Source organism: Salmo trutta, chromosome 2, assembly GCF_901001165.1.
Source record: "Salmo trutta chromosome 2, fSalTru1.1, whole genome shotgun sequence".
NCBI lineage: Eukaryota > Metazoa > Chordata > Actinopteri > Salmoniformes > Salmonidae > Salmo > Salmo trutta.
Window position 1 is genome coordinate 63,675,599 of NC_042958.1, and position 12,950 is coordinate 63,688,548.

Below are 12,950 nucleotides of genomic sequence, written 5' to 3' on the forward strand. Positions count from 1 at the left end.
TTAATATTGAGTATAACAGCACGACCTCGAGTGTGATATTGCTTTTATAAAACAGTTCTACAAGCGCAATTTCATAGTTAACAGTAATAAGCGACAACAGATTATGATTTGTTTATTTATTTCATCATTTATTTGGCTCCGGCAACACATAGTTCCCCAACTGGTCTGGGACTGGACTGTTGCCAAGCAACACATATACATTTTCCTCCACACTAGCTTGCTACTGCTACTTTGTGTAGGTCTACACGTTACCGTCCTCTCTTGACGACCATTCATAATTTAACTCAAATGTTATTTGTGGAAATATGTTCATATTTGCGGTGCGAAGTTTGTTACAATTTAAGATAGAGAACGATTGTTAATGTAATTAACGGTTATTAGAACACCTGTAAAGCGGAGTGATACATGTATAGTTAAAAGTCCCAGTGGTGTTGTTCTCTACTCCAATAAATTACTTGGTTTTATTATAAATACTGAACATCATTTTCACTTCTTTCCGCCCTTTTCATCGAAAGCAGTGGGAACGTTTTACTTGCGTTTAGTAACGTTCAAGATGCTTTGACGGTGCGTTATCTGCTGCGTTTTTATTACTTTTTAATTGAAACTGTTATTGAGCCATATCAATAGATTTCACAGTCGCAGCCCTGATTTCTGGTTGCTCTGTGGTATTGACGGATGCACTGAGGAATATAGTGTACAATTCCTTCCATCATGTAAAGAGAAACCACCTTCAACACCTACTTGATTGCACCCGACCAGATGAACAGCCATCGGAGGAAAGCCAAGCACCACCGGAACAAGTAAGTAGCTAGCTAGCATTTGTTTTGTTCTCTGGATTTAATCATTTTAGCCATAATGACTCTTATGGCTAAAGCTGGGTTTAATGTGAAAATAATCGATGATAAATAGGAACAAAACACTTAAATAGCACTATTGGTGACACTAAATACAATTTCAAATAATCATCTGTTTCTTTGATGTGTGGTTCACAGGACAACATTCAACCCGATAGTCTTCTAGCTAACTCCAGCATCACTGATCAGCAACTCCATCCATCTGACTCAGATGATGGGCAAAGGGTCATTGACCAACATGGAGCTGTTACAGTGCAACAAGTAAGTTACTCGGTTGGTGGCAATCTACTGAAATTTACCATATTTTTTTAAGTACTTAGATTTACTAATAGCATTCATAGTCAGTCTTCACAACCACTTCTCCTGTCACAAACATTATACTTGTCATGAACTTGTAATGTCCAGCCTCAGGATACTACATTCAATGTCAACATTTCTTTTAGAATCTGATAACACATGCCACTGCTTTTGTGATAAATACCAGAACCAAGCATCATCTCTCACAGGTAAGATGCTTTTTCTGAACAGAGCATTTGGTTTGTTACATTATGCAGAGCATTTTGTAGTGGTTCAGTGATGGTTGAGTTCATTCTCAGTGCTAGGTTGTCCACCTTACTATTGTTGATCCCTTATGTCCTTATGTTAATGAATATGCCATAAGAAAATGTGAATATCATAGGTATACATGATGGTGTGTTCCAACCTCCATGATTGATGACATCCCCACCTCTCTCACTGTCTCATTTTCAGAAAGGTGTGAATGATATTGTTGCTGGGGTACAGCAGTATCAATCATCACTATTGGACAACCTCAGGAAGCAGATGGAGGCAGTGCTAAAGAAGCATTCAGGAAGCACATCAGGTCAACTTGAAAAAGATGCAATGGATATATTTGACAATTTCATTGACCCTTTTGCTGGCGTTGCAACATTTAGACAGGACAGTGTTATTAAGAAGCTGTTTGGATGCAGAGGAAATTCCAATTGCTGGAACCATATGCAGGATGAAATGTGGAGGATCAAAATACATTTTCATCAAAGACAAATTATTTTATTATGTACCATTAGTCAAAAGTCTAGAGCAGTTCTTATCACACCCAACGATTTTGTCTATGGTTGAAAAGGGACCCCAGATGTGCAGGGCAAGTTTTTTTCATGACATTGTTGATGGTGCTCTTCTAAAATCACATCCCTTATTTTCAGAGAAACCAAATGCATTGCAGATTGTTCTGTACACGGATGAAATAGAGATCTGTAATCCACTAGGATTCTTTGCATCAAAAAACAAGTTGTTAATGGTGTACTACACCCTAGGAAATATAAATCCAAAATACAGTTCTAAACTGGCTGCTATCAGGCTACTTGCCATGGCTAGATCAGCAGACCTCCGTCAATCTGGTGTAGATGTAATATTGAATAGAATCATGGAAGACATGGATGCATTCATTGTACAGTGGGCTTAAAATGCTAACTATTAACGGCGAGAAAACAATATATGGTGCCATGGTCTCTCTCTCTGGAGACACCCTGGCACAACATGAACTAGCAGGGTTCAGAGGGTGTGGGCTTTGCCTACAGTAAGTGCAGACACTGAGTGTTCTTTTGAGGACATGCAGTCACACTTCAATGAGGATGCATATACTGAAAGGACATTGGAGAAGCATGTCAGACAGTGTGATGAAATAGAAAAGGCACAGACTGACTTGCTTCGCAACAGCCTGAGAACAACATATGGGATCAATAGAAGGAGCAAGTTAGTTGAATTCTCAGCCTTTGATATCATACAACAAACTCCGCAAGACATTATGCATGTAATTCTGGAGGGCATAGCCCCAATGTATTTTGAATCATCTTGTTGTGTCAGGACAGATTGATCTGGACTCAGTGAATTCTGCTATTCTTGGTTTCCCTTATTCCCCTCTAGATGTTAGCGATCGGCCATCCCCAATTTCTGTTAGTACATTAACGTCAAGTGATGGAAAACTAAAACAGTCATCTGGGCAAATGCTTGTCCTGCTAAGGATATTGCCATTTGTTTTGGAGAGTTTGGAAGTCAATGCATATATACGACTGACAATTGAGCTAATAGAGATTGTACAGATAGTATTTGCACCTGTTCTTTCCATTGTGACTGTGTCTAGGTTGAAGTTACTCATTGTAAATCATTTGAAGCATTGGAAGGAGCTTTTTCCAGACCGCAATGTTACACCTAAACAGCTTTATATGATACATTTGCCATCACAGATAAAGTCATTGGGTCCAATGGTTAGACATATGTGTATGCAGTTCGAGTCTAAACATTGTTCCTTTAAACAAATGGGCTTCCAAGCTCAATTTAAAAAATATTTGCAAGTCTTTGATCAATCAGAACCAAATATATGAAAGCTGCCAAAATGTTGACAGTTCAATGCACCCAGTTTTTTCAAATGAAAGGGAGATGGGACCTGTATCAGAGGTTAAAGATCTACAATAGTTACGTGGGAAATTGAGGGACTTCCTAGGTTTCAATGAAGTAAACCATGCTGTATCACTCAAATGGCTTGTAATCAATTCAAATAAAATACATAACTCAGAAGTCCATGATCTTTGCCAAAGTACTGAATGGTAATATGCAGAATTTGGACTAGTGAAAAACATATTTCTTGTTGATTCTAGGCTATATTGTTTGGAATATCAACCATTTCAAACTATACACTTTGATAGAAACATCATGGCTTATCAAGTTGAGGTCCCACACTTTGCACAGGCTACTGAGTTAGTGGATGCTGAAAAGCTGGTTGATTTTACCTCAATATTACACAATTAGCAACAAGAGCCAAACTTATGTACAAGTTAAATACCATCTTGGGGAAGTAATAGAATTGTACAACAGTTCAAATGACTCGGTGTGTTCCCCAGACATGAAAAGTGTACTGTCTTTGTTCTGTACTGTATTTTGTCTACATGATTGCTGTGCTGTGTGTAAGATTAACAATAAAACAGTGAATTCCATTTGGTCATTATCTGTTCTTAATATGTGAAGAGATGAAAAGGATAAGATGCTTGAAATAAGAAATTCAGACTTTGACAAATCAGTTTTGTACTTGTCAGTGTTGATCAAACAGCTTTATAGTTCTAGTTTCGAGCATTAAGTTACTCAGAACCAGTAACACAATCTCAGTAACAAATTATATTATCTTAAGATAATTAAGGACAAAAAAGCTTGAAACAAGTGAAATGAAATGTTCCAACATAAAAACTGGCTGACAAGAAATATATTGTCAGGCAAAAAACAAGCATATAGCCTTGATTTAAGATATTTAATTTCACTTAGATTTACATTTTTGCAGTGTATAAGGAGACAAACAACAAACAATTTTTAATGTAAGGTGAAAAAAAAGAGTGAACTATTTTCCAATGCTCATTAGACTGGCCCAAGCCAACCCCAGTGAATAGGCCATGTTGTATATGGTACATTCCACTCTCTTCTTGCGTGTGTAGGAGCTACCACTGTATTGTTCAGGGGGCCTGCACTTCTTCTGGGACAACAAGTTTGACCATGCCATGGTGGCCTTCCTGGACTGTGTGCAGCAGTTCAAGGAGGAGGTGGAGAAGGGAGACACGGGATTCTGCCTGTCCTACAGGTCAGTCAACTAGTCCAGCAGACATCATCGAATTATAATTGTAATCATCTATGGATTATGCCGAGAGACCAAGGATTAAGCTGTCAAAAGCTGACCAACTTCAGTTAACTGTGTAAATTTGGTATCATTTACATTTTAGTCATTTAGCAGACGCTCTTATCCAGAGCGACTTACAGTAGTGAATGCATACATTTCATACATTTTTTCTCCTTACTGGTCCCCCGTGGGAATCGAACCCACAACCCTGGTGTTGCAAACACCATGCTCTACCAACTGAAGGGTCCGTGTGGCTAGTTTATCTTTCTTCATTTTTCCAAATCATAAAAAAATCACTCCTTTTCATATTCAGATTTCAGAAATACGTTCCCTTGTTTCTTAAAATTGTATTTATTCTACTTTCCTGCACTAGTAACACATCTAACAGAATGATTCAGATGAGTATTTGGATTTGATTTTATTGAGGTGTTTATACAGGTGTTTCTGTAGATTTGAGGAACTGCTGAACACTGTTGGTTTAGACGTTTCTGGATACAATACTGCCTCCTAGTAGTACTGCCTCTTATTGGAACCCTCACAGATTCCAAGGTAGAAGTCCTCATTTGAGCAGCAGGTGGTTTATCAGTCACTGTATGTCTGTCTGTTCAATACAAAATACAAAAGAGCGACAGACTCAGGTCCCTTGGTGCATCACACCACGGATCGCTTCACGTAGCCAGCCAGTACAGTGCCTTTGAGACGGTGCTTGGTGGAGTCATAGACCCCTCGTCTAGAGCTCTTGGAGGAGAGCTTGGCACAGATCTCGCTGTGTTTCTCCAGGCGACTAGGATCAAAGCACCGGCCGCAGTGCTCACACTGCTTCAGCTTGGAGTTGGCTGCACTCATCCCAAATCGACGTTTCAACACCACCTGAATGAATGGATGTTATCAGATGGGCCAAATAATGGGCAGCTTGGCAACAAAGATAAGATATACAATATTTACAAACCGGATGAGGCTGGTGGGAGGAGCTCATTGTAATGGGCTCATTGTAATGGTTGGAATAGAACAAAAGGAACGGTATCACACACATCAATCACATGGAAACCACGTTTGATTCCGATCAATTAATTTCATTCCAGCCATTACAACGATCCTATCCTCGTATAACTCCTCCCATCAGCCTCCTCTGATACAAACGTACGTGATCACCAACACTACACTAGATCAGCAGTTAGCATGGCTTTGGAATGTCAAGCTACTTTACCTGTCTGTCCTCCTTTTTCTCTTCCATGTTCAAACCCTTCTTGACTTCCTTTGGCTTGCTCACAGTGTATCTTGTGGCTGTCTGCTTTGGCTTACTTGCCACACTGCTTTCTTCTCCATTTCTCCTCACCTCTTTAATCCTTTCTTCCTCTTCTTCGTTATCTCTTATCATCTCCCATAGGTCAGAATCCACCTTCATCAGGCAGATCTCCTGGATGAACTTCTCCACCTTTTTTCTCAACCGCACTTTCGCGTTTTTCTCCTCCAAAGCCTGAGCATCCATCTTGGCCCCACTCTTAATCAGTTTCAGTTCTTGGGTGACACTGATCAGCTTGGCCTTCATATATGCCATCACCTGCTCAGCCTCTGAGTTAAAGACGTCCCATACCATCTCATCGGGGCACGGCGGTAGATCCTGTACAGTTAGGGTCTGAGTCTTGAACTGAACGTGTTTCTTCACAACCTGCCTTCTGTACTTTGAAGCAGCAGGACGAGGGATGCCCTCTGGTCTGACTGGCTGCAATGGCTTCTTCTTGGCATCATTGTTTGGCACAGTGACTCTGGCTCTTATGGGAGGCAGTGGCATCTTGGCGTCCATATTGGCTCCATGGACTGCCTTCAATGGCTTGGTACTATGGAGGTAGATGTCTTTCACCACACAGGTTTGATCCCTCTTGGTACGGATGGGTTGCAGTGGCTTCCGGATGGAAGGAACAGTAGCCTTCCCTGACTGCTGAGGTGTTGGAGCTACATGCAGTCCTTGACTCTTCCCATTGCAGATGGACCTCTTCTTCTGCAGTACTGGGATTCTGGAGGGAGGATGTGGTTTCTTTTCCACAGCCTTCAAACTGGCAAGTCGCTGCAGTGCACCCTTTCTTTCTTCAGTCAACTCCAGTACTGGGATTCTGGAGGTGTTTAAACTGTTTTGTTTGATCGCCGGAAGCTTCTCAGTGGCCTTGGGTTGAGATGGCAGGGCAGGCTGAACAGAGTTGCTACTGGCAGCTCCAAGGTTCCCTGGTAAAGCATTATGTTCCTGTAGCGGCTGCAAGAATCTCCTCATCATCAAGGAGGTTGACAGTTATATTTTTCTAACCTCGTTCTGCAACTAAGTTTTCGTCTAGTAGCACTTTCTATATTTTATGGTGATCTACTGTGTTAACTATATCTCAGGAGGAATCTGCTTGATTGTCTTGGATACTAGTGTTCTATTTTCAGCAGTCAGACACCAGAATGTTCAAACAGAACATTTGGAATTTATTGATCAGTTGTGACATCATAATTGGTTCACAAATAATGAGACTTCTAGAATCTCACACTTATGGTTATGTGATGTCATAATAGACCATAATATACAGCCCAAAATGGTGAATGTGACCTACCTGTGTTGAACTGCTTGCCCTCACCTCATATTTAAACATGCCACTTTTGTTTGAGGTGAAACATATTACTGAACTCTCAATTGTCAATTTAAAGACATTTTGCCAATTTATTCAGTACTAAATTTAGCTAACATAGTTAATTCAGAGATTCTTACCTTTGCCTCGGCAGTCTCGTCCAGATCATCATGGCATTTGTAGTTCTTTATGATAGCCACATTAGCAGCCAATTAGCATTTCATTTTTGGGGGCTAAATACCGGCAAATATATTGATAAGTCACCTTGTCCTACAGATATTTACACGTCACACAAGGGTAAGCCTACATGAAACGCATCCCTAATTTTAAGTGTTTCCAAAATTTCTATGGGGAAAAACCGATGGTGAAAAAACAGTTGGAACCATTCTTGTTTGACCGCTATGTTTTATGGGTATTATGACACATACTGTGGTACTCTATTGTACTTACAGAAATAACTGGAGTTGGTCAGCTTTTGACAGCTTAATCCTTTGCCTCCAACTAGTCACTAGCATGAGACATCTGCAGATGATTTTGTCTTAGCGTCCTGGCCTTAGATTTTTTTTTTTAAATGTGGTGTTAGCAGCTGTAGATGTCTCACCAGTTTCTTTCATACCCTTCAAGAAATAAACACTTGGGGGTTTGAGTTTTAATGCACCTTTTTCTGTTATGGGTCAGGATGGATGTCGAGAAGGGCAAGATTGAGGACACAGGAGGCAGTGGCGGCTCCTACTCCATCAAGACCCAGTTCAACTCAGAGGAGCAGTGGACCAAGGCGCTCAAATTCATGTTGACCAACCTCAAGTGGGGCCTGGCGTGGGTGTCGTCTCAGTTTTACAACCGATAGATGAGGACTCACCCTGGGTGTGCCCATTGACCCTTCTAAAACCACCATTTCGTCACAATGTGTGACTCTCAAAAGTTCTTATACAATGCTCTCCTTGCTTCCCTATGATGTTTTGAGAGGGTAGGGAGAAGACTGGAGGAAGGACTTTTGAGATTCACCACTGGTGTGTGTTCAAATTCAATAAGTCTTGTTTCCTTGTTTGATTTCTATATTGACCGTTTGAAAGGAAAAGATTAAAAACGGTTAAATTATACACATTGAAGTCCACCTAGACTCGTAGGTGTTATGAAGGGAGATATCTGAGACTTTTGGAGCACATTCCAGGATTGAGTCCTAATAGTAGCTAAGTGGCTTCTGGTTGTGTCTTTTCCTTCATATGCACATATCTTATGACACTGGATAGGTGAAAGCTGTTGTTTCCAATTGACCTGTTCAATTCTTAAAGATCAGTACACATGAAGGGAAGGAGAGAAGGACACGTTGAACTACTGAGATGCAGCACTGGAATGGGTTCTTATGTATCACATGCTTCTTACTTTGCTCCAGAAGCAAAACTGGAGAGTCACGAATCTGGTTTTCTGCCTATTTTTATTCAATTGGTTTGTGTCTTTGTGGTTCAACTACACTCTAGCCACAGAATAATGTACATTTATGTTTTAATAGTTTTTCTTTTACTGTGCTGACAAGGTAAAGATGGTTTAAGTTCACCATGCATTGGAACAGCATTGGAACGTTTGCCTTGTCTGTTCTGTCTCCCCACTCGCAGGGCGCACCAAGTGTCTACCGAAAGCTTTGGCGTCAAGATTATGCTGTGCTTTTGTTCATTGGCAAATTCAACAAGGCAATCCTTTTACTACAAGTGACTTCTTGGTGTGGATATAAATGTAGACAAGGAGGCTTGTGGCAGTATTTAATGCCCATATCACTGTATGATTTGGTTTTTCAGGTTCATTACACATATGAACATTCCAATAATGAACCCACACAGAACGTCTTATGTAAAAGGATATTTCCAATTCTAACATTTGTATAAAAAAAGGTCATCAAATTGTATAGATGATAGACTGATTGATTTATTGATTACGTAAGTATTCAACCTCCTGAGTCAATACATGTTAATATCACCTTTGGCAGCGATTACAGCTGAGAGTCTTTCTGGGTAAATCTCTAAATGCTTTGCACTCCAGGATTGCATGTTAGTCTTCAAGCTCTGTCAAGTTGGTTGTTGATCATTGCTACAAAGCCATTTAAGTCTTGCCATAGAATTTTAAGTCAAAACTAACTGGGGCGCTCTGGAACATTCAATGTCGTCTTGGTAAGCAGCTCCAGTGTGTATTTGGCCTTGTGTTTTAGGTTATCGTCCTGCTAAAAGTTGAATATCTCCCAGTGTCTGTAAAGCAGACTGAACCAGGTTTTCTTCTTGGACTTTGCCTGTGCTTAGAGCTATTCTGTTTATTTTCTTCATAAACATCTGTCGATGACAGGCATGTAGCCACCACCATGCTTGAAAATTTGAAGAGTGGTACTCAGTTATTTGTTGTTGGATTTGCTCCAAATATAACGCTTTGTATTCAGGACATAAAGTCAATTTTATTGCCACATTTTTTGCAGTATTACTTGTGACTTATTGCAAACAGGATGCATGTTTTGGAATATTTTTATTCTGTACAAACTTCCTTTTCACTATGTCATTTAGGTTAGTATTGTGGAGTAACTACAATGTAGTTGATGCATCCTCAGTTTTCTATCACAGCCTGAACTGTTTTAAAGTCACCATTGGCCTCAGTGAAATCCCCGAGCGGTTTCCTTCCTCTCCGGCAACTGAATTAGGAAGGACGCCTATATATTGGTACTGACTTGGTATATTGATACACCATCCAAAGTGTAATTAATAACTTAACCATGCTCAAAGGGATATTCAATGCCTGTTTGTTTTTTTACCCACCAACCAATAGGTGCACTTCTTTGCGAGGCATGGGAAAACCTCCCTGGTCTTTGGTTGAATCTGTGTTTGAAATTCACTGCTCATCTGAGGGACCTTACAATTGTCTGTATGTGTCGGGTACAGAGATGAGATAGTAATTCAAAAATCCTGTTAAACACTTATCAGGTGAGTCCATGCAATTTGTGACTTGTTAAGCACATTTCTACTCCTGAACTTCATGCTTGCCATAACAAAGGAATTGAAACATTTACACAATACTTTTAATTCATTTGTAAAAATCTCTATAAACATAATTCCACTTTCACATTATGGGGGATTGTGTGTAGGCCAGTGAAACTCAATTTAATCCATACAACAAAATGTGGAAAAAGTCAAGTGGTGTGAATACTTTCTGAAGGCACTTTTAGATTGGCTCTTCAGGCAGTCATTGTGTTGCTAGCCTTGTACGTAGCATGTAGCTAGCTCTGTATGGCTGTGTATATTTGAGTATTACCAGTTAGGCTATTCTGCTTTTCTCTGGTAAACAACACACCTATGCTCAAGCGTGAAATCATGTTTCACAATATACTAAAATAACTTTGCTATTATTTAAGTCATGTTGGAATTTAGAATGTTACACTGCACAATTTGCAATGAATGAGAATTATCTTTGACGTAACTCCTTGCTAACGAACCACAAAGTTATACCAAAAGTCGGTTAAATGGTTTATATGCATTTCTATTAAGTCTCTCCCTCTCCATTTTGGGGGAAAGCCTCATGAAAAAAAGATGGACAACCATCCAAATAACAAAGTAAACTCCCAGTCCAATATCCAAGAAAATATTTAAATCTGATCAAATCAGTTAAAAGTGATGATCCTAGTGAAAATGATTTCTTTCTTTCACTTGACAGTTAGACGTGTGTAAAACGTAACATTTTTGTATCAGCCAGGCATGCCTTCAACTTTGGTCATCAAAAATAGAAACTCCCCCTTCATTTGTGCCCTTCAAAAAGAGGGAGGGGGGCAATTGATTCTATTATTGGGAAATATATAGAGTTCAACTTATGATACAACTCAAGCAATAATTTATAAAAAAGCCTTTCTCTCAAAATATCAAATGGAATGGATACGTAAGAAAATGGTGCCGACAGATAGGGCTGCAATGCTTCTAGCTTACAAGCATTTCACTACACCCGCAATAACATCTGCTAAACACATATATGTGACAAATACAATTTGATTTGAGCTGTTTGGTTTTCCTGAAAACAGGTATGCACACACACAACATACTGTGACTTCAGTCCGTTTTCCTATGACCCTGTGATGCAGCCCACTGGACAGGCCAAGCAAGGTCTTTCTCTTCATTGTGGCAGGGGTGTGTACATGTACAGCCATTGGGTCTTACAGACAAGCCATAGACTGGCACTGCCCCTTCATGTCTTAGGAGGGGTGAGGATAGGGAGGGCACTTCAGATATTCCTCCTCCATCCTTTAGTCTGTTTTTACCCCCTCCATCCTCCTTCCCCCATCCCCCTATCTAGAAGGGAGGGCGTTTGAGTAATGTGGCCCCCACAGGGTCCCTCTGGGATGGTGTTGGGCGCCTCAGTTCGAGGCACTGCTGTGTATGCGCTGGAGGTGGAGGGCGTGGAGCCCGATGCCAACGGCCCAGGACCGGTGGCCAGGGCCTTGCGGAAGGGGGGCATGAGGAAGGGTTCTTGGGCCAGCTGCAGCACGTCGATGCGCTCCTCCTTGTGGTGGGCGAGGTAAAGGCGGATGAAGGCCTGACGGAGAGAGAGATAAAGGCACCGAAGTGAGATGTTTATTTGTTTTTTAGGGGGTAGATCAGCTTTAATATCGCATATAGATTGTGGCTTCCATCAATGTAATTGTCTGCATCATTTCCAATCCCCCAATAGACAGATAGATAGGTAGATACACACACACAGAACCAGATAAACATTTGGACACACTACTCATGTAATGTACAGATACCCACAAAAACTCCTTAAGTAGTACTTTAAAGTAGTTTTACTTAACTACTTTACACCACTGCTGGAGAGGAAGTAAACTGCTCAGGAATTTCACCATGAGGCCAATGGTGACTTTAAAACAGTTACAGAGTTGAATGGCTGTGATGGAGGATGGATCAACAACATTGTAGTTACTCCACAATACTAACCTAATTGACAGAGTGAAAAGAAGGAAGACAGTACAGAATAAAAAATATTCCAGAACATGCATCCTGTTTGCAACAAGGCACTGAAGTAATACTGCAAAAAATGTGGCAAAGCAATTAACTTTTTGTCCCTAATACAAGCGTTATATTTGGGCAAATCCAATACAGCACATTACTGAGTACCACGCTCCATATTTTCAAGCATAGTGGTGGCTGCATCATGTTATGGGTATGCTTGTAATAGTTAAGGACTGGGGAGTTTTTCAGGATAAAAAAGAAAGGGAATGGAGCTAAGCACAGGCAAAATCCTAGAGAAAAACCTGGTTCCGTTAGACACTGGGAGATTAATTCGCCTTTCAGCAGGACAATAACCTACAACACAAGGCCAAATCTATACTGGAGTTGCTTATGTAACAATTGCTAAACACTCTAAACACTATGTTTAAGCTTAAACTCTATTGGACCAGTTAGGTTCACTACTGGAGCAGTAGGGAGAAATGAAAACCACATAACTGAATAATTTAGAAAAATAATGCCGGCGTGTATTTTGTAAATAAAAATACTTAGAAAAAAAATTAATCACCTTGAGGAAATATTGATATGTGAAATTTGTACAATGAGCTCAATATGAATGAAATACATCAACAGTACAATAGACTTAGATACCGGCCAAATATCCTGCCTATAGTTTACTAGGGTGCACCCAACTCTATCTTAATCTGAGGGTCTCTCAGATTTCAATGGTCAAAGTTCAATAGCAATACAATAAACATGAATCCACAGAAAAACACAACCCAATTCACAAATACTGACTTATAAACCACTATGACATGGGTCAAATAAAAATAAAGAATAAAATAAATATATGGCAAGACTTCACAATGGTTGT

General features: G+C 40.1%; 3 protein-coding genes across 3 annotated transcripts; 2 read left to right on the top strand and 1 right to left on the bottom strand.

Moving 5' to 3' along the window:
- Positions 1-305: 305 nt before the first annotated feature.
- On the top strand, positions 306-2,115 carry LOC115163339 (uncharacterized). The gene is made up of 4 exons (XM_029715137.1): positions 306-327; positions 628-800; positions 993-1,115; positions 1,605-2,115. The coding sequence occupies exons 1-4, from the start codon at positions 306-308 to the stop codon at positions 1,971-1,973; spliced, it is 687 nt and encodes a 228-aa protein (XP_029570997.1). The 3' UTR covers positions 1,974-2,115.
- A 1,681-nt stretch (positions 2,116-3,796) lies between these two features.
- LOC115163349 (beclin-1-like) lies at positions 3,797-9,476 on the top strand. The gene is made up of 3 exons (XM_029715149.1): positions 3,797-3,814; positions 4,334-4,476; positions 7,791-9,476. The coding sequence occupies exons 1-3, from the start codon at positions 3,797-3,799 to the stop codon at positions 7,957-7,959; spliced, it is 330 nt and encodes a 109-aa protein (XP_029571009.1). The 3' UTR covers positions 7,960-9,476.
- LOC115160764 (uncharacterized) lies at positions 4,729-7,236 on the bottom strand. The gene is made up of 2 exons (XM_029711149.1): positions 5,720-7,236; positions 4,729-5,382 (listed from the first exon to the last, which is right to left on the bottom strand). The coding sequence occupies exons 1-2, from the start codon at positions 6,779-6,781 to the stop codon at positions 5,164-5,166; spliced, it is 1,281 nt and encodes a 426-aa protein (XP_029567009.1). The 5' UTR covers positions 6,782-7,236; the 3' UTR covers positions 4,729-5,163.
- Positions 9,477-12,950: the final 3,474 nt, after the last annotated feature.